The 22,202-nt window shown below is 39.4% G+C and overlaps 3 protein-coding genes across 16 annotated transcripts in view; all 3 read left to right on the top strand.

Annotated features, from left to right (window-relative positions):
• The first annotated feature begins 22 nt into the window (after positions 1-22).
• LOC135089567 (uncharacterized) lies at positions 23-10,689 on the top strand. 5 transcript variants are annotated; one of them, XM_063985290.1, is made up of 10 exons: positions 23-45; positions 4,701-4,770; positions 5,218-5,304; positions 5,447-5,575; positions 5,920-6,071; positions 7,456-7,552; positions 7,653-7,739; positions 8,321-8,428; positions 8,778-8,932; positions 10,347-10,689. In XM_063985290.1, exons 2-10 carry the CDS (start codon positions 4,708-4,710, stop codon positions 10,396-10,398), a joined length of 930 nt encoding a protein of 309 aa, XP_063841360.1. In that variant the 5' UTR covers positions 23-45; positions 4,701-4,707; the 3' UTR covers positions 10,399-10,689. The 5 variants fall into 5 exon arrangements, 4 of the variants coding, with proteins under 4 accessions (XP_063841360.1, XP_063841359.1, XP_063841357.1 ...); XM_063985289.1 differs by lacking the exon at positions 23-45 and adding an exon at positions 214-295; XR_010261541.1 differs by lacking the exon at positions 23-45 and adding an exon at positions 305-531 and having other exon boundaries at positions 8,864-8,932.
• A 2,475-nt stretch (positions 10,690-13,164) lies between these two features.
• LOC135089565 (GDP-fucose protein O-fucosyltransferase 1-like) lies at positions 13,165-20,032 on the top strand. Its single transcript, XM_063985280.1, has 7 exons — positions 13,165-13,324; positions 14,191-14,306; positions 14,633-14,756; positions 14,867-15,058; positions 15,446-15,615; positions 16,501-16,734; positions 17,211-20,032. The coding sequence occupies exons 1-7, from the start codon at positions 13,198-13,200 to the stop codon at positions 17,427-17,429; spliced, it is 1,182 nt and encodes a 393-aa protein (XP_063841350.1). The 5' UTR covers positions 13,165-13,197; the 3' UTR covers positions 17,430-20,032.
• A 1,091-nt stretch (positions 20,033-21,123) lies between these two features.
• Positions 21,124-22,202, top strand: part of LOC135089564 (laminin subunit alpha-like) — a 91,428-nt gene continuing 90,349 nt past the window's right edge. For 5 of the 10 annotated variants that reach the window (XM_063985277.1, XM_063985275.1, XM_063985276.1 and 2 more), the window contains exon 1: positions 21,939-22,202. This exon is cut by the window's right edge and continues 9 nt beyond it. In XM_063985277.1, the coding sequence (XP_063841347.1) occupies positions 21,981-22,202 (222 nt within the window). In that variant the 5' untranslated portion in view covers positions 21,939-21,980. Of the gene's footprint in view, positions 21,287-21,938 lie in introns of those variants that run through there. The other 5 variants (XM_063985273.1, XM_063985271.1, XM_063985268.1 and 2 more) reach the window with 3 other exon arrangements.

The raw sequence follows: 22,202 nt of genomic DNA, 5'->3' as shown, positions 1-22,202 counted from the left end.
AAAGAAAATGAAAAGTGAATGAGAAGCTTACATGATGAGTAAACAGTAAGTATACTAAATTTGTGTGTGTGTATGTATGTGTGTGCTAAATGCTAATATACAAAATATCGATGATTGCTCAAAGTCCCTATATTTAAAGGAAATTTTCCTGTCCTTTCCTATTTCCCTACGTCCGTCAAAATTAGCTAAAAGCCTCTATGTTTAGGACAGCTCCTTACAATACCAACAGTTGGCAACACTGACACAGATTCCTGGTGATTTAGCGTGGTCGGCAGTTTGAACCTGGCTCAAGCTCGTGAGTTAATTAAAAACTATTGGTTGGGTGGTTAACATGACTGGGCACCACAGTGGTATGTGTGGTGTGTGAATGCTCTCAGGAGTACCCCAAAGATCGGTCTTTACGAGTTCTTTAGACTCTTTCCGGAGGGGTATGACTGGCTTCGGCTGGGAGACCAATATTATTCGGAAACACGCTTCTGAGGGTTCATTTCATCATTTGGAGGGCGCGAATCTGAGTCGACGCTAAGTAAGGTAGGTCCTTAATTGTATGTTTGCTTGGTAAAAGATTGTGTTGTAGAGGAAAGTTAGTAAATGAGGTGAGAACAGTAGTTCAGTGGAGGGCCAGAGTCTGTGTTTACCAGGTTACTCTAGTCCCTGATTGTGCTTGGCAGTGACACGTACAAGGTGAGTGTGTAGAGCAGTGGTTCTTAATCTTTTTTGTCTGCGACCCAAAATCCTGTCCAGATTGACCATGGTGACCCATATACCTTCATAAACTCTTCAAATTAGATTTGAAAAAGCAAAAGTAGATGTAGGCTTTTTTTTCTCTCTCTCTTCTTCACCTTTTAAACTGTCTGTGTCTATGATCTAGTTAGCCTTAGATGTTAATGACTTAGGTATTTTATACGCATAATTGGTAAATGTGCAGTTTCAACCAATACCTCCCTAACCTACTACCCCCTCTTAAGGTAAACTAACCTAAGATTTTATATCCTCCTAACCAATGGGTGACACCCCATAAGGTAAACTAACCTAACCTAACATTTTGTAACTCCCTAACCATGGGGGAAATCCCCTCCATAGACCCCCCTCCATAAGGTAAATTAACCTAACCTAACATTTTGTAAACTTCTAATGGAGGAGGGGAGGCTTCACCCCCCTGGAATCCCCATGAGGTAAATTTATTATTAATTTCTGGCGGGGTAAAATGTGGCTAGAAATGCTCTGAACATTGAGATGTAGATTCTGTGAAGAGTAATAGTTTCATATGGTATATTGGTTGAAAACATCAGTAAAACCACATGATTGATACTTTGATAACATTCTGAATAGGCATATTGGGGAAAAACTGTACATACATCCTTGGTGACCCATTGAAATGGCTTGGTGACCCAACTTCGGGTTTTGACCCAGGGGCTAAGAACCACTGGTGTAGAGGCAAGCCAGTTATGATCAATGAGAGGCTATGCTATGTAAGATAAGTGTGTTAGCTTACAGACCTGGTGGGAAAGTGGTTTTAAAGTGGGGAGAGCCAAATTGAGCCAATTTTGACATTCATGAGAAATACCTTATTTTGAAAATGGGAAATTTCTAGCCTATCCTAACCTAACTGTGGAGGGTTACACCCCTCTGGACACCCCCAATGTCACTAACCTAACTGAAGGGCTTCACAACCCCATGGACCTCCCTAAAGGACAACCTAACCATACTTAACTTAACCAACTAGTAGCTGGACACTCTCACCCTTAAGGACACTAACCTTATCTAACCTAACCTCTGGACCCTTCCTTAAGGACACTAACCAAATTTAACCTAATGTTATCTATCCTAACCTAAACAGGAGGTTTATGCCTCCTGTAAAGACACTAACCTAACCCAACCAGGGATGCTTTGACCACTTTGGATCCCCTCATAGATCCAAGCCTAAAATCCCACTTTCCAAACTCTCCTCTAAGCTCATGTGGTTTATTTTCGTTGCAGATAAACAGCAACTTAGTGTAACATACACCTTAATAGGAAGTCAGGGCACAGCAGTTTGGGTGGTCATGAAAGCAGCATGTTAAGTTATCTCTTTTGTTGCATTTGTATCAAAAGACAGCTAACAATTACTGGGGCCAGTGACTGCACAGCACATGGGTAGCTTGACTGAGGGTGGTACAGTGTTCTGAAAGGTTCCCGTGGCCTACAGTATGCCATAGACTACACGAAAGGCAGGTTCACACTTGGCAGTTTGCTGCTGAATTGCCAGCCACCTCAAGCTGGGTTGGCCCGCCTGCTGGACTTTTGGTGCTTGGCGGCTGGAATTGCCATCTGTACCAACAAGACCGACAGGTTGGTCTTGTCCAGCTGCCTGCTGCTTTGTTTACATCGTGTCCTTGGGAAGAGTTGTGGAAGATGTGGTGTCCAGAGGCAGAAAAGTTAATGCTGAAGGAGCTAGTGAGGGACCAGTGTCATCTCTGGGACCCGAGACTTACTATATATATATATATATATATATATATATATATATATATATATATATATATATATATATATATATATATATATATATATATATATATTATAATTGAGTAGTAACCGCTACAGAAGGAGCCAACTTCTTAATAGATACCGATCACTCTTCCTTACCTGTTGGTGCTCATAGGTAACACAGCATAACTGTCAGACATTCACCAGGTGTCACTGCATCCCTCATGTGGGTATCTTCCTTCTTGATGAGGAGAGTCAAAAGCTGCAGAAGACCATTACATTGCTTGCTTTTGAAGCATATCCACTGCCTCATGGTGTCTGGGTCTTCCACACTCAGCTCAGGCAAAAGAGTGTGACAGACACTCCTTTCTCCTCTTTGGCACAACCAGGGATGTGTCTACAGATATTTCCTTTTCCATTTTATCTTTTGGTATGCTAAAAGAAGTGCAGCTATCACTGGAGGAAGACATCTTGTTGAGTTGCTGTTTGTTTATATTAATTTCCTGCGAACCAGCTGCCCCTTCCCAGCCACCTGTGTGAACGTACATCCAGCTGGGAGGATTTATTGCCAGGTATTGCCAGCTTGTGGAGAGTGGTGGCAGTGGAAATGTATTGCACCAAGACAAACAAGAAGCCATCCAGTGAGAGTATCGTAGCAAACTTCATTGTAATGGTGGCTGTTTGCTTGATGCTGTGGACCTTCTACAAGACATGCATTGGCAACCAACAGTCAAAGGAGGACGTTTGGAGCACCACGGGAGACAATTATCCAGCAGGCGGCGGTGAAGGGTACGGCTGGTATGGTGTTACATGGTTTTTAGTTCACACTAGGTAAGGGAAGGAGGAAATAGAGAGAATAAAAAACTCTAATACTGTAATATTACATACTCTACCTATTCCTAACAGTGTGTGTATGTGTGAGTGTCCATTTTGTACTTTATTTGTTTGACATTCTTTTCTTGTATTTATAGTTCCTTGTGAAAGGATTCACTCTTTAAGTCTGAAATGTCGGACGATTGGAGTTCTGAGTGTGCTAGTGCTCCTGTTGGTTACCAACTGCTATTGATCTCACACCAATAGCTGTACCCATTCACATGCTCTGTGTTTTTTAATCTTGCTTCCTTTGTAATTTTCTAACCTGTCATATATATATATATATATATATATATATATATATATATATATATATATATATATATATATATATATATATATATATATTAAGAAAGTGGACATTAAAAATCTGCTGACGAGCAAATCCTTTCCCTTTCTGGCTTATGTGCTAATGCTGTAAGAACTTTATTGGTAATGTTATGTGGATCTACTACAGACACAGCAGGCTCGGCTGTTTGTGTTGTCACAGCCGTAGCTCCCATGCAGACTGTTGTGTTTGTTTTGAAACTGGGCAGCCATTTTGTGTTTGTGGGACTTTTGTTTTCATAATAAAAGTTTATATAATGAAAGTATGGCCATGGATGTCAAGCTTTTTTCACCAGTGTCATGTACTTACCTAATAAAAAAATATATTTTAAAGGGTCTTTTTTCTCCTCCCTGTAATGATGAACTTTCAGATCTTCCTCCACATTTCACTTCCATTACTATTGGTCCTCATTTTCATTCCTTCTGTTGAATCAAAGGTTTGTTACTTGAAAATGAGAAGTAAGTGAAAAAGTTGTGTGTGTCCAGGGAGAGAGAGGGAGAGAGAGAGATACACGAATGTGCAATGGGAAAAGGGAACAACTACCAATAAAAGACTAGGATGGGGAACCTATGAACCAAAAGAAGACCAAAGAGGAGGGGAGCAGCTTCTGAGAGTCTGCAAGGCACCACAGGGAGAGAAAATCAGTTATGGAGAAGTTTGCCCATGGAGATTGGATTGGATGACTGGTGACAATATCATCTTGTGGTGGCAGGTGAGGTGTGAGGACTAGGTGGGCTGAGAAGAAACTTGGAAAAAAATTGGTGTTATGCCACAAAAGCTCATGCAGAAAGCAGAGGGAGAGGAATCAGACAGAATCTAACCTTACTACAGTATATGTACATACAAATTCTGTGCTTGGTAGCTGTGTGGTTGAGCATTTACAACACGGCTTAGGAACAGAACTCCATTGCAATCTGACTTCTTTTACTTATTGTTTTACTATTTGTTTACTTGTAGGTACACTTTATTATTCTATTTCCTTTTGATATGTGTTTATTACATTTTTAAACTTAAGGTCTTGTTTTTCCAGATAAGCCATGGCATGCCTTAGTTTCCTCAAAAACATCATACCAGGTATATCCAACACACTCATATGCAAGGTGAGTTACGAAATGGTCACAAAGACTAATATCGTTGTGAGACTTCACCAGAATTATTATTATTATTTTATTTATTTATTATTTTTATTATTATTATTATTATTTTATTTATTTATTTCATTTTTACTTAGGACAATCATGCAAGATGATAACTTTTAAAGCAAAAACACAATTGAGTACATGTGTTCAGACAACTAATCTGTGGTATTCTAATAGATCTTATACTAACCCATCTGGGTTTATGCAAGGGTAGAGAGATTTAAGAGTACATTGTGGAAAATAAATGCAACACATTATGTAAAAGAAAAAAAGTGAGAACTATGTATGCATTGTTAGCAAATATGAGAGTGGCTTTTACTTATGTGATCTTCATTTAGTGTAATTCAGCATGTGGTACTGTACTATATTTGCAACAAGTAAATTTACTTCTGTTGTAACTGTCTTCAGGTATTGAATATCCGCTTGGAGCTGAGTGAAGGATTCCTTGTGCTGCGAGTGAAGGACAACACCAAAACTAATATTTTATTCAGGAAGGTGCGGTTGCTTATAGACTGATGGAAATTATAGGTGTGACCTCAAAATAATTTTGATATACCACTAGTTGAATAATTATAGAACAAAATAAAGCTAACACAACTTCTGCCAGCTTCCTCTCACTATTCACTGAACTTTCCAGTTTCAACTGAGCTGTGTAAAACAAGAGATCATTGACAACAGTGTGCAGATTGATGTGTGGCAGACTTCCTCTCATCAAGTGGACATCTTGGTCAAGTGTACAGCCGATGGAGTGGTGCCATATCTTAAGGTGAGGCCAACACAACCTCCATCACTCACTTCCACCACCATCACTTCCACCAAGACCACTGCTTAGTCACTTCCACCATTGCTACCATTACTGTCACCATCACTTCCAGCTCCACCTCCATGAGCAAAAGCTGTCATTTTCATCATCAGTACCTCTGTCTTTTATTTACTTCCACCACCACCACCACCATCACACTGAAAAGAAAGTAAGGACAATGACATTTTCTATTTAATAGTATTTTTATTTTGGATCACTAGCATTTCTATGTAATGGAAAGCTTTGATAAATGAAAATTAAATAACATATTCACTTGCTGAACATACACATACTTTACCTTTACTCAGGAAGGGGCAACAGTGTGTCTGAACGGGGTGGAGTGCCGTGCTGTGCCATTAGGATCCACCAATGTGGTGCATGAGCTGTACCTCAACAACGAGAGTGGAAACAAACTGCGTGTCATTCCTTGTGATGACTTTAAATTTTCTGTACAGGAAAGGTGAGATCCAGTGACTTGTTTTCCCTTTCACTGTCTTATATTCACCAATATATATATATATATATATATATATATATATATATATATATATATATATATATATATATATATATATATATATATATATATATATATATATATATATATATATATACACAGTGGAACCTCAGTTACTGAATGTTTCCCTTCCCGAACAACTTCCTTTTCGAATAAAATTTTTAACTCGTAATTGCTTTGGTTGGCATACCATAATTCAGTTTCTGAACAAAGTTACATGATTTCAAATACTACAAGATATAGCAAAAGCTGCCATTTATTACTAACTTATAGTTTCTATAAATATTTCCTTCATTTTTATATATTTGGAGGAGAGACAGAAGGTAAGACAGTTATTCAATCTATGAAATAAGTTAAATGTGATCCCATTGAAGAATTTTGATGTAAACAAACAAGGTTTGGTGCTCAAGAATAATCCCAGGCCTCCTGTGGCTCTCTCGTTGACTCACAACTATATTTTCCCAGTAGCTTTTACCAACAGCAAGATGTCTAAGTGTTATGATCACCTTCATTTTGCCAGTGAGTGGGATGCTCCTCTCACTGTCACTGCGTAAAACTTCCTTCACTTCATTGGTGACAAAGAGAATGACTGCATGGTCTAAACAATATCTTTTGATGAGTTACATGTCATTAAGTTCATTCAATACATCCTTTCTGGATAAAAAATTTCTGAGCTGGAGATGTTGAGTGGAGCATTGGTCATTACCCACAAAGAGATGGTGGATGGTTGTCTGAGAACAGATTAATCCATTTTACATTGATTCCTATAGGGAAAATAGTTCCAGTTTTTTAACATTTTGGATTTTGAATGGCATTCATGAAGGAATTAAGTTTGAAAACTGAGGTTCCATTGTATATATATATATATATATATATATATATATATATATATATATATATATATATATATATATATATATATATATATATATATATATATATATAAAAAATCTGTTGGCCTTGGTCAATGCCTCTCGTACATAAAAAGATAGGTAAAGATAAAAATATCACAACAAACTAAAAAAAAAAAGTTAAGAAATTACTATTATGGCTAGAGCTCAGCTAACAGTGTGTTGTGACGCATGTGTTGTTAGTCCCTGCCTCCCTCTCACCTTTTCAATACAGTATGCAACCATTCACAATATATGGAGTCTTTATAAGTATCTGCAAGAAAGAAGTGGATAAAAAAAATATATATTTTGCAATTTCTAGCCCATACAATGTATGGAGGTGGGTGTAGAGCAAAAAAAGATGTCTCAGGGTGGTTAGTGATGAGGGAAAGATGTGGCAAACAGCAGTGAAAGGGTTCATACCTGACACTTTGCAGACTGGACAACGCACTGTACATTGATGGCAGAGCCTTCCTGGGAACCATTGAGCTGATCAAGATCCGTAATGGTTTGTGTTTTTATCTGCTTTGTGAGGTGAGTCTCATACCATTGTCACCTTTACCTGTGCTGTAATAGTAACACCAAGGGACTTTAATTTTGTTATGCTGTTCCTAGTAATCTTCTCATCTGGCAGGTGATGAAGGTTAGCCGAGAGGAGAGCACAGGTCATATGGTGATGAGAGTGAGAGACGCCACCAAAATCAGGATTGCAACAAAGAAGGTGTGTCGCATTCATCATGGGCTCTTTATAGCTGACTGCTAATTCTATATTCTGTGTGCTTTGAGATTATGTGCATGAGAGGGAGTGGAGTGGGTACAGAGCCTCATTGCCCAACAGGGTACTCAAGTCACAGAAAGAAATTGTACAAGGAAAGAGTGAAGAAAGATGTGAGGAAATAGTATAGTTTTCCTGATAGAGCAATCAGCCAATGGAATCCCCCGACTGACAAAGTTGTGTGTGCAAGGAGTATTCATTGCTTTGAAGATAAATATAGCAAATTACTTTAAAAGATGGGACATTATGAATCTCACCCAGTCCTGTAAAAATACAATGGAGTAAGGTAAGACCATGATGTGGTACTGGAGAAGCTTTGAAGATCACCAAGACCATTTGATTTTGAACTTGTGTGTCCCTTGACTCTATGTACATTTCTCATTTTAGCCTTCAAATAGTTCTTCTGTAATGAGAGGATAGGGATTTTTTTTTGAGTGACTTACTTAGCAGTTGCTGTTGTACCTTGAATATCTAGTATTGATTCATATTTCCTCACCAGTATCTAAAGTTTTATTTTGTGTTTCCAGTATGACGTGGACAACCACAGCCAGAGTGACAAAGAAGAGAGTTTTGATATTAACTCCAATGCAGTAGATATTTTGGTCACTTCACCACCACAGAACCTCAGTGACTTGGTGAGGCCAGTGTGCAGTGTGCAGTGGTTTGGGGTACAGTGACTTTTATTTTGATGTGGAATTCATGAGAAATGATACTTTGTAAATAACAAGATTTAAAGTCACTCCAATGATTGACATTATACTGCAGGGATCACCAACATTTTGAGACCAGGGACCAAGAGAGAGAGAGAGAGAGAGAGAGAGAGAGAGAGAGAGAGAGAGAGAGAGAGAGAGAGAGAGAGAGAGAGAGAGAGAGAGAATCACATTACTATATAGATGGAGAGATGAAAGCTAAAGCAAAACAAGAACCTTTAAACTTCAATCGTACTTGCTAATCATTACTAAACTAAAACTTTTTTTTTTTCAGACTAATAAAATTCTAAAATTGGGAATAGTGAGATGTGACAAAGTGTCTTGCAATAATCCTGACCTCAGATACATGCATGTCCTCAGTGTTGATGCATCCCAGTCTTCTTTATGGGAATTATCTGAGTCGCTGAGATGTGTTGAGACCCTGAGAAGGTAGGTGGTACTGAGAGATGAGGATGAGTAGTAGTAGTAGTAGTAGTAGTAGTAGTAGTAGAACAGCAACAAAGGGATGAACAGCAATGAAGTTAAACTGTAAGGGGCCTTTCACATGAACGGATTTTTCCGGTCTGGGACTTTCCGTACAGTTTAGCTTTACATTGACTCTTATGGGAGCATTTACACTGGGCCGGTACGGTAGTTTTTCCGTTGCAACAGCCACATCCTGCCAGACTACCAGCAAGACCGGAGCAGAAGTACCGGAGAGCGGTTTGGGTGGTAACGTGTTGCTTTGAGCGCGTTTACACGTCCGTTTTTTCCCGTGTGCGGCTGGTGGTCACGTGTCAGTTGGTCTCATATTGGTGTCATCTGATTGAATAGAGTCTCTCACTTTAGCCACAAGTTCCTCATATGAAGGGTAGCTCATCCGAAAGTAGTTGAAGAACTTTGCATCGTCAGCCTTCAAATCCCCGTACAGAGTGTAAAATGCACCCTTGAGAAGACGACTGCTGTTCAAGGGGTGAACCCAGAATTTTCTCTGCTTCTTTTCTTGATACTCTTGTTCATTAAATGAACATATATTACTCTTTTTTTGACGTCCTCCATCGTCAAGAGACAGCAGTGCACTGATTTGATTGACGGAAGAGACAGCCTGCGGGAGAATCCGCACGTGACCATGGGTTTTGCGGTGTGGGCTGGATGCTGGTGCGGAAAGTTCCGGACCGGAAAAATCCGTTCAAGGGAAAGGGGCCTAATTATTCAAGAACTTTTTCACATAATCTCATGTAACTCTTCTAAGTAATATCATGTATAATCCTATTAAAAAAAAAGTCATCCACAAATATACCATCCTCTGTCAAGACGAAACAAAAATTTCCTTTTGTTGTTCTACTGAAATATAACAACAGGAAAAAATTTCTGCCACTTTAGTTTGTTTTTTCTTTTTGTTTCCCAGTTTTTATATAATGAGGATATGAACAACTTATCTGTTCATTTTACACTGAGGAAATCTGTATCTTTATATACCAGGCTGGCAGTCCACAAAGGATGGTCCAGACAAAGCAACACACACACACACACACACACACACACACACACACACACACACACACACACACACACACACACACACACACACACACACACACACACACACACACACACACACACACACACACACACACACACACACACACACATTACTAACACTTTTCGCCCATTTGTCCATGGTGGAAAGGGGCAATGTCATGGGCCAGCCTACTACACCCAAGGAGCTTAGGCATATATCTGAGAAAATACTGCTGCTATAATAGAAGTCATTTAATGCTCTTACATTATTCATGAAAGATTTCAGTTACCATCACACACAAGATAGAACAGGCATGTGATAACAGTGTTTCCTTTGATGCAGCAAGCTCAATACTGAACGCTTACCCAAGAAGAAGAGGGCAAAGAAGAACTAGTGAGGAGAGGAATCCAGTCTTAAGGATATCTTGCTGCCTGAAGATGTCCAAAAGTTTGCCATGGTAAAATGAAGTCCCAGAGAAGATGAGAAAGGAAAGCACAAGAACAGGCTGCCAGAGGAACTAGATGAGAGGCATTACTTGAGGAAAATATATTATTCTTGTTTCATTTGATACTTGAAATAGAAGGAACATTTGTTATTGCAGGGAAGCTGATGTAATTTTGTAAAATCATTTCATGTTCATTTCTGTGTAAAATGTACTTTGAAAAATAAGCAAATGATAAAGCTATTTTGGAGTTTTTTTATGTACATTTTGTACATGATGTTGATGCTTGTGGATGTCATCACCAGCATCATCAGGACAGTTTTATATATTTATCTATTCTTTATTCTTATTTTTATTTATTTATTTTTCTTTTTGCATGTAACATTAGACAGCTGTAGCTACTTAACCTTAATATATATATATATATATATATATATATATATATATATATATATATATATATATATATATATATATATATATATATATATTGGAAGAACACAGGCAAGTGACATTACAAGTAAACGCAGTCTTGAGCAGCTGGGGGAGGTGTGGGCCTCGTTAGCTGCTCCTAATCCTGATTTGTAGGCTTTGAAGGCTGGGCAGCTGAGTGTATCTTTCGACTAGATTATCCAGTATCCTTTCCCCTTCCTGTCTGGAAACCACTCTTCGTTTATTATCAGTCACAAGGAGGCTCCAGAAGTACCGCAAGAAGAGGTCGAGCGGCAGAAAAAACAATGGCACTCCTTCACAAAGAGCAGCCCAGTACCACCTTCCCCTTTGCTTATTTCATCTCTTACTGCATTGTTTTCTATTTTATTGTATTAGTGATTAGTTATAGGATCAGATAAGTCTTTAGGCATCATTTGAAAAATCATACCTTGCAGTAAACATTACTTTTCACTGTTACAGAAACACAAAACAATCCTCACTTGTCCTGGGCAAGGCTGGCTCCACCCAGCCCTGGGTAGATTGATCATTTCCCAGTCTATGAGGAGACTTCCTGCCTCCTCCTCAGCTTTCCTTGCATTGAGATCCAGCAAGGGGCAGCCAAAACCCACTGCTAGCACTGCCAGGCAATTGGTGTATGGAACATATTTGGATGGGTGAGTGGCTGGGTGTGTGGGGAATGTAAGTGATGGGGTGTGGATGGTGGGTTTGGTGTAAGTGAGTGGATGGGGAAGTGGTTGGGTGAATGAGTGAGTAAGTTAGGTAAGTCAGTGGACAATGGATGGCTTAGTGGGTGGTTGTGGTTGTGGATGGGTATTGTGTAATAAATAGTAGGGTGGATGGGTTGGTGAGTGTGGATGGGATGATGGATGGGTGTGTGGGTGGTTGGATGAGTGGGTAGGAGATGGATGGATGGGCGGGTGGGCCTGTAGTTAGTGTGTGGTGGCTGAACAGGTGGGTTAATGGAGGTGGGTGGGTGAGTGTGAGTGAGTGGACGGATGGATGCAAATAAAATAGTCGTATCATTTTGATTTGTAGAAAGAAATTCAATATATAATAATAAGTGAAAATATAATTGAATAACAATTATTAGTTAAATTACAGAAAAAAAAATTACTACTACTACTACAGAAAGAAGTACTACTACCACTACTAGTACGATTTCATAATAATAATAATAATAATAATAATAGTAATAATAATGAAATAAAATTTAAACAATAACAATTTTATAATTATATATAATTCTCTCTCTCTCTCTCTCTCTCTCTCTCTCTCTCTCTCTCTCTCTCTCTCTCTCTCTCTCTCTCCTAGCTGAATACGAAAGCTCCCCATCAAACTGAAAACGGAGACAAGTGACGTCATAGTTTAGATCGTGAAGTCCGTTTTCTATGGCGTGGAGCAGGGGGCCCTCTTCTAAGTCAAATGACTCCATTTCTACCTCGTCTTGTAGAAGGAGGTATAATCTTGTGGTTTTTGTAAGTAAGAGATATTGGTGTCATTCCCTCCTCCTCCTCCTCCAATTTTATTCTCATCTCTTCTTCCATGAGTCCTTCAGAGGAAGGAAGAGAAAAGGATCAGTGCGAGGAAAAAAAAAAAACAACGACAAAAGTAAGAAAGTCGGTAGGAGAAGATAATGAGAAGAGAGAGAGAGAGAGAGAGAGAGAGAGAGAGAGAGAGAGAGAGAGAGAGAGAGAGAGAGAGAGAGAGAGAGAGAGAGAGAGAGAGAGAGAAGCTGATAGACAAACAGACGGATATATGGAGTGATAAAGCTCCTGTACAGATTAGGTTTTGGAGGGGTGGGGTGATAAAACTGGCGGAGACGACTCGGAAAGCTTAAGCTGGGTTCAGATTCATTCAGTTCATAAATTTTACTGGTGATTCCTCAAGACCTGAAAAAAAAGCGTTACTTTGGAGTAAAATAAATAGTCAGTGTCTAGCTAAGGTTATTTCCATAATCCTCGAGGTTTCAAGACACATCCTCCAGTTTTAGATTATCCTTTTGCCTTACTCATTAGAGACTGGTGCATTAGTGGTACTTTTTTCTCTCTTCCTTTTTCTTTTTTTATTGCTCAGCAGGTCAGTATTCTTACACACACACACACACACACACACACACACACACAGAGAGAGAGAGAGAGAGAGAGAGAGAGAGAGAGAGAGAGAGAGAGAGAGAGAGAGAGAGAGAGAGAGAGAGAGAGCCTATGTACTGTGCAACAATGAGGAAAAGTGAAGATATCCCCGTTACAGAGGCGAAAGCTCTGCTGGAACATTGACTCGGCTCAACGACGTAAACAAACAATGGCCGGCTGGGGCAGGGCGGGAGCGGCGTTCACTTATTGCTTTATTCTCACCCTATGCCTTCTGGGCGGGTATGAGGGACTGGAGAGAGACCAGAATGGATACGTCATGTATTGTCCGTGTATGGGTGAGTGAATTAGCTGTACCGAAAGACCAGTAAACGAAGCATTAATACTCCCTACCTGTGTGTTGGGTCTGCATAAGGCTGAATTGGAGTTGAGGTGTTGGTCAGTTAGCCTTTGAAGCGGCACTCACTGACGCGTCCCTTTTCACTGTCTAGGCCTACATTTTTTTCCTTTTATTAGACTGCCTTTATGTATTGTTATCTTTTTGTTTCCTCCACATTTATTTTCAAACAAGTATGTTCTAATGATGCCTTTTTCTTCCTTATACGGTTGTTTCAATCTTACACTTGTCTACCTAACTCTATACTTTGTTCTGCCAAGCCTTAAACCAACACTACTCACGGTGGACTAGCATACCTGCAGACTTGAGCTATCCTAGTATTTCACAGGTGACTTTCTCTCCTTGCTTGACTGGCCAGAGTAAGAGAGTAGCCAGGCAGGTTAGTGAAGCTGATCCCGGAAAGAATCTATTACTGTTTGATATTGTTCTGTGTATAATCTTTTATTCTCTCAGGGGCCATAACACACTCTTCAGTAGTTCCTCATTGGTGATTAGTGTTTTGGTTGTTATTTACTGGATGGGTGTGTTGGCCACTGTAGGATTTCCTCCATGAGAGCCCAGTTAGGTGAGAGCATATCTTGTGTACATTTCCTCAGTGTTCAGTCATTACACTACTCAGTCCAGCAGTAGGCGTGCAATAAACCTTTGCAGCGGCTTACTCGTATAGTTGTACCTTGTTTATGTTGCTTTGTTGGTTTCCTTCTATGATTCTTGTTTATTTTACTTATGTATTTATTATTGTTTCCTGGTTTTCACCTTACATTAATGCCAATGATTGTATGCATCTTATTTATTTATTTTTTTTAGGTCGATTTGGAAACCAGGCTGACCACTTCCTTGGAGCTCTGGGATTTGCAAAAGGCCTCAACCGCACCCTGGTGTTGCCACCCTGGGTAGAATACAAACCGGGTAACCCTAGATCAGTAAGTTTTCATGTTCCTATTCTTTGCACAACTGTATAACTTCCTCATTGATATCAGCTAGGAGGTTATTCTTGGTGTCTGTTTTCATTGGGATATTTATCTGATAACTGCATGCTCCAGATATTTCACTCTAATCTGCTTCATATTAAATCTCATCTTTCATTGTATATAGGTACTAGTTGAATTTGATCAGTCAGTTTGATTTACTGAAACATTCCATTTATAGTGAAGGGTTTGGTTTGTTTACTTTCATAAATAACACTGTACCACATACTTGCAAAGACATGAAACTTCACATGTACTAGATGCTGTGCTACATATTTCAGATACAGGTTCCATTTGACACCTACTTCAAAGTTGAGCCACTTACCAAGTTCCATCGTGTGGTGCTGATGCATCAGTTCATGGAGGAGTTTGGCAGCACTGTGTGGCCCCCGGAGGAAAGGATTGGTAGGATCTTGGCTTTCCTTAATGCTGTGTTTTCTTAAATGAATCTAGGATGAGATGAAACAATGCCATGTAATCTTTAAACTTCACTGACCTCTCTTATGTCTTTTCAGCCTTCTGCTATGTCCCTCGCCACAACTCGGAAGGCTGCAATGCCAAAGAGGGCAACCCCTTTGGGCCTTTCTGGGACACGTTTGGAGTTGACTTTGTGGGCTCTGAGTTTTACCGTGGCCTCACCTATGATGTCCACCACCAGAGCATGGCTGACAAGTGGAATGACTTGTACCCTGCCAGCAAGTGGCCAGGTGAGGGTAGGGATGCATAGTTAATAGGTGGACTGTAGAAATTATGTCATTCTTTCTTTGATATCCATGCATGTGCAGGAAAGACATCTCACAAAATTGAAAATAAAGGAGGAAAGAATGTATCAGGAAATCTGTGAAGGGAGATATTTGTGTAAGTTTTCTAAAAAGTTGCTTTCAGCTATATTACTGAAAAGTATATGGATACAGTTCAATGTTTTTTCACCTGATGTGTTGCATGGTGATATAAAGACTTCACCTGTTTATGTATATAACATAAAAGTGTTAAAAACAGTAAAAGTAAGAATTGTATACTCCTTTTAGAATAAGTAAACAATAAGAGGAAAACAACATGGATTATGTTATAGCATCCTTTTTAATATATTTCAGTGTTGGCCTTCACTGGAGCACCAGCAAGCTTTCCTGTACAGGAGAATAACCGGGGTCTTCATAAGTATCTGGAATGGAGTGATGCAGTGCTCAATAAGGCTAAGAAGTTTATCAACTCTCTCCCCTATGGACATTTCATTGGCATACACCTCCGCAATGGAGTGGACTGGGTGAGCACTGATCACTGTTGTAATGCTGCATTGTATTGAACTGTGATGATGAACCTTTAGCCATAACAAGAATTATTCACTTCCGGTCATGTCACAAGTAATTCCTTCTGTTCAAGTAGTGTTTGTCAGTGTATTACTGAGCCACTACTCATTTAAGGGACAGCTAAAAGACAACCACTAACATGCTCAATGTCTTTTCTGTTTAGTCAGCTCACCTGTTTAGTAATCCATTGTGCTTTGGCAGAAAGATAGTCAGGGCAAGGGAAGAAGAGGACAGGTCTTAATTGCTTTCAAGAGGGAGGTTTCAAGACACATCCTACAATTTTAGTTATCCTTTTGACATTTCATTTGGGAGTGGTACCTTCATGGGCTTTTTTTTTCTTTTCTTTCCTTTCTCTTTTTATCACCCTTGGTCAGTACCCCTTCAACATTAAAAAAAAAGAGTTAAGGTATTGTAGTTGTAAAGAAAATTGTATATTGCAAGACAAAATTGTATTACAAAGACTGGAAAGTGTACATGAAGCAGAGTTTGCAGTGTATCTTGATCAACACATCAGGGTGACATCTCTAAAGAGGGAAGCAGATATACTTAATAGGGCATATAATAAGGCTGGCTGGTGTTGTAGGATAGAGAGTTGAAGAGTCCCTCGACCTGTGCTTTCTGTATTATTGGAGTGCAGTGGAAGAAAGGGTGCACCATGCATTACCTTGACTCCACTGCTTTATTGTGTATGTGTATGTGTATGTGGCCATTGCAAGAACTAGAAATAGAAAGTACTAATTGTAGACAATCACAAAAATAGCAAGGGAGATGAGCGGTATGTGCTAATCATCAGTAATCACTTATATTCAATCTGGAATGACATTACTTTTCTCCCATGGCAGGTCAGGGCTTGTGAACACGTGCACCATAGTCCCAATCTCTTCGCTGCGCCACAGTGCCTTGGCTACCGCAATGAGCATGGGAAGGCCACCACAGAGCTGTGTCTTCCTTCCTTCAGCACCATTGTCAAGAAGCTGAAGCGCGTCATCAAGGCCACAGGAGCCGCCAGCGTGTTCGTGGCCTCAGACAGTGACCATCTCATCCCTGAGCTGACCAAGGAGTTGAGGAAGATGAAGGTAGGTGGGATTTTGTTTTTCCAGGAGAGAGATTGTTTACCATTTTATAGGTGGTTTGTTTTGATGTAGTTTTTCCTGTTTCTACTTAAGGTAAATTAATTCTGTGTTTTTATTTTATTTGTTGACAGTATTATTTCTATGTACATGCATTTTATCAAGAACTTTGGCTTTGCTGCAATAGCTGATCAGGTTTTCCTTTGAAACTTCACTATGTCTGCTATATTTTTCACAGTTTTTTTTTTTTTTTTTTTTCTTATATCAGATTTCATCAAATGTCTTAATTGCTGTTAAAACTCTTCTAACCTAGTTATACAACAAACTTCATTGTTACATTACTTGGAAGCCCAGCACTGCATTACTTTTGTTAGATTTATCATAACTAATTTATTCAGTCTTTAATCAATTTGATATTTTCTAACTGAGTATAATGTGATTGATCCTGATCATATTTTGACCTGTCTTGATTTTCTCTCAAGGTGAGTGTACACAAGCATGAGCCCGCTGACCCCCATGTTGATCTGGCCATCTTGGGTCGCTCCAAACACTACATTGGCAACTGTGTCTCATCCTTCTCTGCCTTTGCCAAGCGGGAGAGGGATGCAGCAGGCTTCCCTTCCTCATTCTGGGCATTCCCGCTGGAGAAAGAGAAGTCAGCAAAGCAGTCTGCCTCTGCCACTCGCCACATTGAGTTATAGCCCACACCAGCTCTAGAGAATATGAGTTCTGACATGCTGTCAAGCTTCTCATTCATCTGAGGAATGTAAGTCAGTCTTCCCATCAAGGAGAGTGAGGAAGATATGTGACATTGAGTGTGATATATATATATTTAGGAATCCAAGAATGTCAGAATGCCCTTTTTTTGCTAGTGGGTCTTCAGGGGAAGGAGAGAATTGAAAAACAATTGCATGTTTTTAAGATTAGAATTCACAGTTTAGCCAGAAACAAATATGCTAAATTAATTTTTATACTGCTGTTTTGGAACAGGAATGTAGGCAGTTTTTAAGTTACTGACTTTTAGGATAAAATTAACACATTTTTTTAGTAAAATTGTGCCCTAATTGCTTCCACAACTACAGTGTCTAGCTAACTTGGTGAGTTTCTTGCTGAGTTTAGGAGAGAACTGTAAGAAGACTTGTCTTGATGAGGAAATGGTGATGATGGCTTTTTATATACATACAAAGTAAAAAAGGTTCCTAGACACAACCATCACAATAGGGGTAATTAGCACATCTGTATTTTAGCTGCCATATGTAGTGAATAGTTGATACTGCATCTTATTCACTGTTTACAATGATGCATACATTGTTTAAATTTTATTGATATTTTGCATAATACACTGAAGCATTTTACCTATTCTCTAAGTGGTGATAGGGATTAACAGGTGTTGTGTCCATCTGCTTCTTAGAGGCAGCTGGACCTCTGGATGAGTGGCAGCTGGTGCCAAGCTTAGCTCAGCTGTGAATGAGTCCAGTTATGAGGAGCACTTGAAGCTCTGTGGATGGTGTTGTGGGTAGTCTTCCCTGAGGATATTTTGGGATGTTGTCTCTGTGCTGTTGCCACTTGATAGAGAAATCCTTAGGTTGTGTGGGTACCTTTGAGATTCTCTGTTAGCAGTGGAGAAATTCTTGACACTGTTCATGATAGGCTTGAATGTGGGTAGCCATGGTGTGAGGTGACATCTGGTGTGGAAACTGTTATCTCAAGTTCAGTGACATTGAGGTGTTCCAGCACAAGTAACCATCTAACACTGGGTGTGGTTAATTTAACCAAAGTATAAATCCCTGTCATCTGAGATCACAACCATTCCATTGTTTCCCAGCTGTCCTCACGTGAGGAGGTTGGCTACTTCCCTGTAGAACTCTATTACAGCCATTCCCTTTGGTGAATTCTGTAGGATAATGATAATGATAATGTATGATTTGTGGATGAGAGAAGCAGAGGATATATATATATATATATATATATATATATATATATATATATATATATATATATATATATATATATATATATATATATATATATATATGCTGAACAAAAAAAAACACAAAATCTCAAGTGTTCCTACTTTACAGTTGTGTAAGGACACAAGGTGCTAATGTAAACATGTGTATACAGTTATCTGTGTTGGCACAAACTTGTACTCTTACTCTCAAAGTTTTTATACTGATCCATGTTGTGTGTATACATATTATGAAGAATGTTTTGTGTCTGTATCCAGTCTGTTACACAGTGTTTGGTTATTTCTGTTTTTATCCAAAGGTGGCATTAGCTGCAGAAAATGTACAGATGCATACATAAATTTAAGTTTAGCACTTTAATCATTTTGTTATATATATATTTTGCTAATATATTTGCCCCAAGATTATATAAAGGTCAGTATTTTTTGTCAGGAAAAGATATTATAGCACAGGTGCAAATGCTAAACCTTAATCATTGCTCTTCACTTTTAAAAGATTTTAATTGCTTCAAAACATTTAATAGTACTATTTTCTTAGGGGAGTCTTAGAATGTTTCATTTCTCCCTTTTATTCAGTATTATAACAATCTCACATTGTAATTACATTTATGTTTTGATATATAATATTTACCCCAATACCATTTTCCTTGGGGAGTCTTTTACTGTATGTCACTTCCTCCTTTTATTCAGTACTCCATCAACTTTTTATTTTATTTTTTTTCTTTTATCATTGCTGTTTGCTGCTTTTATCGTTAGTAATTTTTTAAAGGGCACTTACAATCTGTCAGTTCCATCCTTTCCTATGTGTTCCAAGGATCTCACATTTTTCTCCATTTTTAAAAATTAATTAATTATTAATGCTATACCTGCATTTATCTTGCATCCCCTTGTTGCATTTCTTCACATCTGTTTTCAATATTACATTAACTTTTTTCTTTTGTTTACATTCTCGTTTGAGACCCTACTATTATCTTGAATATTTTAACAATCACTAATCCTTTTCCTCATGTAACATAAATTATATCGGTTCCTCCATTCAGTGTTCCACTCAACTCCTGACCTTTTCCTACAGTCCCACATCTGTCAACACCTTGTGACTGTTACTGTGGTGCCAAAATCAATCCTGTACCTTTGGTGGCTGCTAGAGTAAGTCGCCCCTCGCCAGTTATATCCTTTAGTAATTGTAGTAGTAATGTAACGCGTCTCTCGATCGTCCCTTGCAGTGTGTTTTCGTCATCAAAGTCAGTTGTATATTTTTATATTCAGAGGTGTTTATTTAGTGTTCATGCCTCGATTAGTGCCTCTTTCAGTGACTAAATTAAACAAAGGTCAAGCTAATGAATTTTCATTGATTCCTGTCAAGACTAATGATGTTTTATATCGGCGGTTCCCAAAGCTGGAGCAAAACCCATGGCCCCTACTCTTATGAGGCCCGCGACGGTGCTTTTGAGGGTTGCTGTACCGTCTCAGAAATTATACATGAATCCACAATGTAAAAGCAGGGTCGAGGTTAGGGCTGCATTTTCTGTCGCACCTAGAAAAGTTGGGGAATCACTGATTTAAGTAAGATAGTTTATTGAAGGTAACTCGCCAATGTTGTGTGGTTTATTTGTTTTATTTTGATGATCATGGTGTATTGCTTCTCACATTATATATTGCCGAGAAACACATCTAGGGTTTACGAAATAATTAGCGAGATACAATTATTTTTCAAATTAAATCAGTCTTCCATAACACAATTGGACTTCAGGAAACGTACACAGCGAAGTGTGTTGTTTGGAAGGTTCGGACGAGTATTGACTGGCTGTTATCAGTTCGACACTCACGAACCATCCCGTCCCGAGCCACAGAAAGAGATTCACTATTTACATCGACTGGATTGACTTAAAATAATTTGAGTAGCGACCATAAAAAAAAAAAAAACTTTCCTCCATTGATAATCGCAACTGTTTATATATTTTACTGAGAGAGAGAGAGAGAGAGAGAGAGAGAGAGAGAGAGAGAGAGAATTGGGTTGGTGTTTCACCTAAACTAATTACATAGCCTGAAGTCTCATGGATAGGAGTGAGTGGATGTGGGACGGCATTAGTGCAGGGCTCGGTGCAGGGGAACTCGTTATCAAAAAGCAGGACCATCGAGGCCAGCGCGGAGTGCGGCGCGGGGTGGTGGCGGCGAGGCTCAAGGATAATAGACAGAGTAGGCCTACTTGGTGAGGAAGTGTGTGGGTGAGTCTAAACTTGAATAGTAATGGTACTTCTGCTACGTCCTGAGTTATATGTAGATATTAAAATAAAAAGGCCAGAGGAGACGTTATAAATTAACTTAAGTGAAGTAATAACACTACAAAAACTAAATGATTCACTTGATTGATATGCCCTCTAGTTTAGTAATTAATTTTGACACACGATCTGCAAGGAACTTTTGGATGGATCAGGTGTGTGCTGATGAAAATGGCATTGTACAGCACTACTAACGTCTCCATGAGCCACAGCTCGGCTTCCTTGGGATGGATATACACGACAGGAGTGGCTGGCCCCGCTGTTCATGTTGCGTGAGCTGGTGCTCCCTTACACAAGTATACTTCATACAGAGGTAATCTCTACAGAGCATAACTTTGTACAACATTATATATGTGTACGTGTAATATGTATGCCGTGTGTGTATGACCGCTTTGTATATGTGCGTTTACCATAAAAAATGAAAACTGAGGTGTTCACTATAACTATTCTTAACTCGTGTTAGTTATAGATGCGAAGCCTTTTTTATGTATTCATATTTATTATCTTTTTCTCACGCAGACATTTATAACTCTTCCTAAGCTGTCTGTGCCTCAGAGCGAATATGAAACTACTTATTATGAATTAATATACTTGCATTTCTACCATTAATAGCAGAACAAGTACTGCATATTGAAAACAACTTAGTAAGGGCATAAACTTTATTGCTATCTGAAAACTCGTGTGATTATTTGTAAAGAAGACGACGGTTAGACTGAAGAGAGAAGGACAAGGGTGGAGGCACTGAATGAGCGGTCTAAGGGAGTCGGGAGAATAGAGGAGGGACGATGAGAGAGTCTGGGAGAGTGAGGGGTAGGGGAGGAAGGAGTGCCAGTCAGAGATGGAGAGGAAAAAGGGAATGAGGAAAGGAGGCAGGGAGAGGCAACAGTGAGGGCCAATAGGAGGCGGAGGAGGGTCAGAGTCAGAGGGACGGGGAGGAAAAGGGGGCTGAGAGTGGGAGGGAGAGGTGACGCTACCAGGCAGCCCTCACCCTCAGTTAACCGTGAACCATGGCGTGGTGTAGGTCCCTCGCGGGGGTCCTATGGCTCGCCGCCCTCGTATCATACACAACTGCACAAGTACTTACGCCGCCTTACTTTAATTTAGCCGAAAACCGTCGCATTACCGCCACGGCGACCTGCGGGGAGGGCGTCGCGGAACCCGAGGAGTACTGCAAACTGGTAGGCGCGAATGCCGACAGCGGGTCATCCACAACACTGATTCAACTACAA

The sequence above is a fragment of the Scylla paramamosain genome, chromosome 33 (genome assembly GCF_035594125.1).
Source record: "Scylla paramamosain isolate STU-SP2022 chromosome 33, ASM3559412v1, whole genome shotgun sequence".
In the NCBI taxonomy this organism is placed as follows: Eukaryota; Metazoa; Arthropoda; class Malacostraca; order Decapoda; family Portunidae; genus Scylla; species Scylla paramamosain.
This window is presented reverse-complemented; position numbering and strand designations above follow the sequence as displayed.

What these genes read in the sequence shown, in the direction of transcription:
- LOC135089567 (XM_063985290.1), top strand. Translation starts at nt 4,708, where the DNA reads ATGGCATGCCTTAGTTTCCTCAAAAACATCATACCAGGTATATCCAAC. An exon ending in GAGTGGTGCCATATCTTAAG is followed by an intron (nt 5,576 to 5,919) that starts GTGAGGCCAACA and finishes ACCTTTACTCAG; the next exon opens with GAAGGGGCAACAGTGTGTCT. An exon ending in TGTGTTGAGACCCTGAGAAG is followed by an intron (nt 8,933 to 10,346) that starts GTAGGTGGTACT and finishes CCTTTGATGCAG; the next exon opens with CAAGCTCAATACTGAACGCT.
- LOC135089565 (XM_063985280.1), top strand. Translation starts at nt 13,198, where the DNA reads ATGGCCGGCTGGGGCAGGGCGGGAGCGGCGTTCACTTATTGCTTTATT. An exon ending in CATGTATTGTCCGTGTATGG is followed by an intron (nt 13,325 to 14,190) that starts GTGAGTGAATTA and finishes TATTTTTTTTAG; the next exon opens with GTCGATTTGGAAACCAGGCT. An exon ending in GCCCCCGGAGGAAAGGATTG is followed by an intron (nt 14,757 to 14,866) that starts GTAGGATCTTGG and finishes ATGTCTTTTCAG; the next exon opens with CCTTCTGCTATGTCCCTCGC.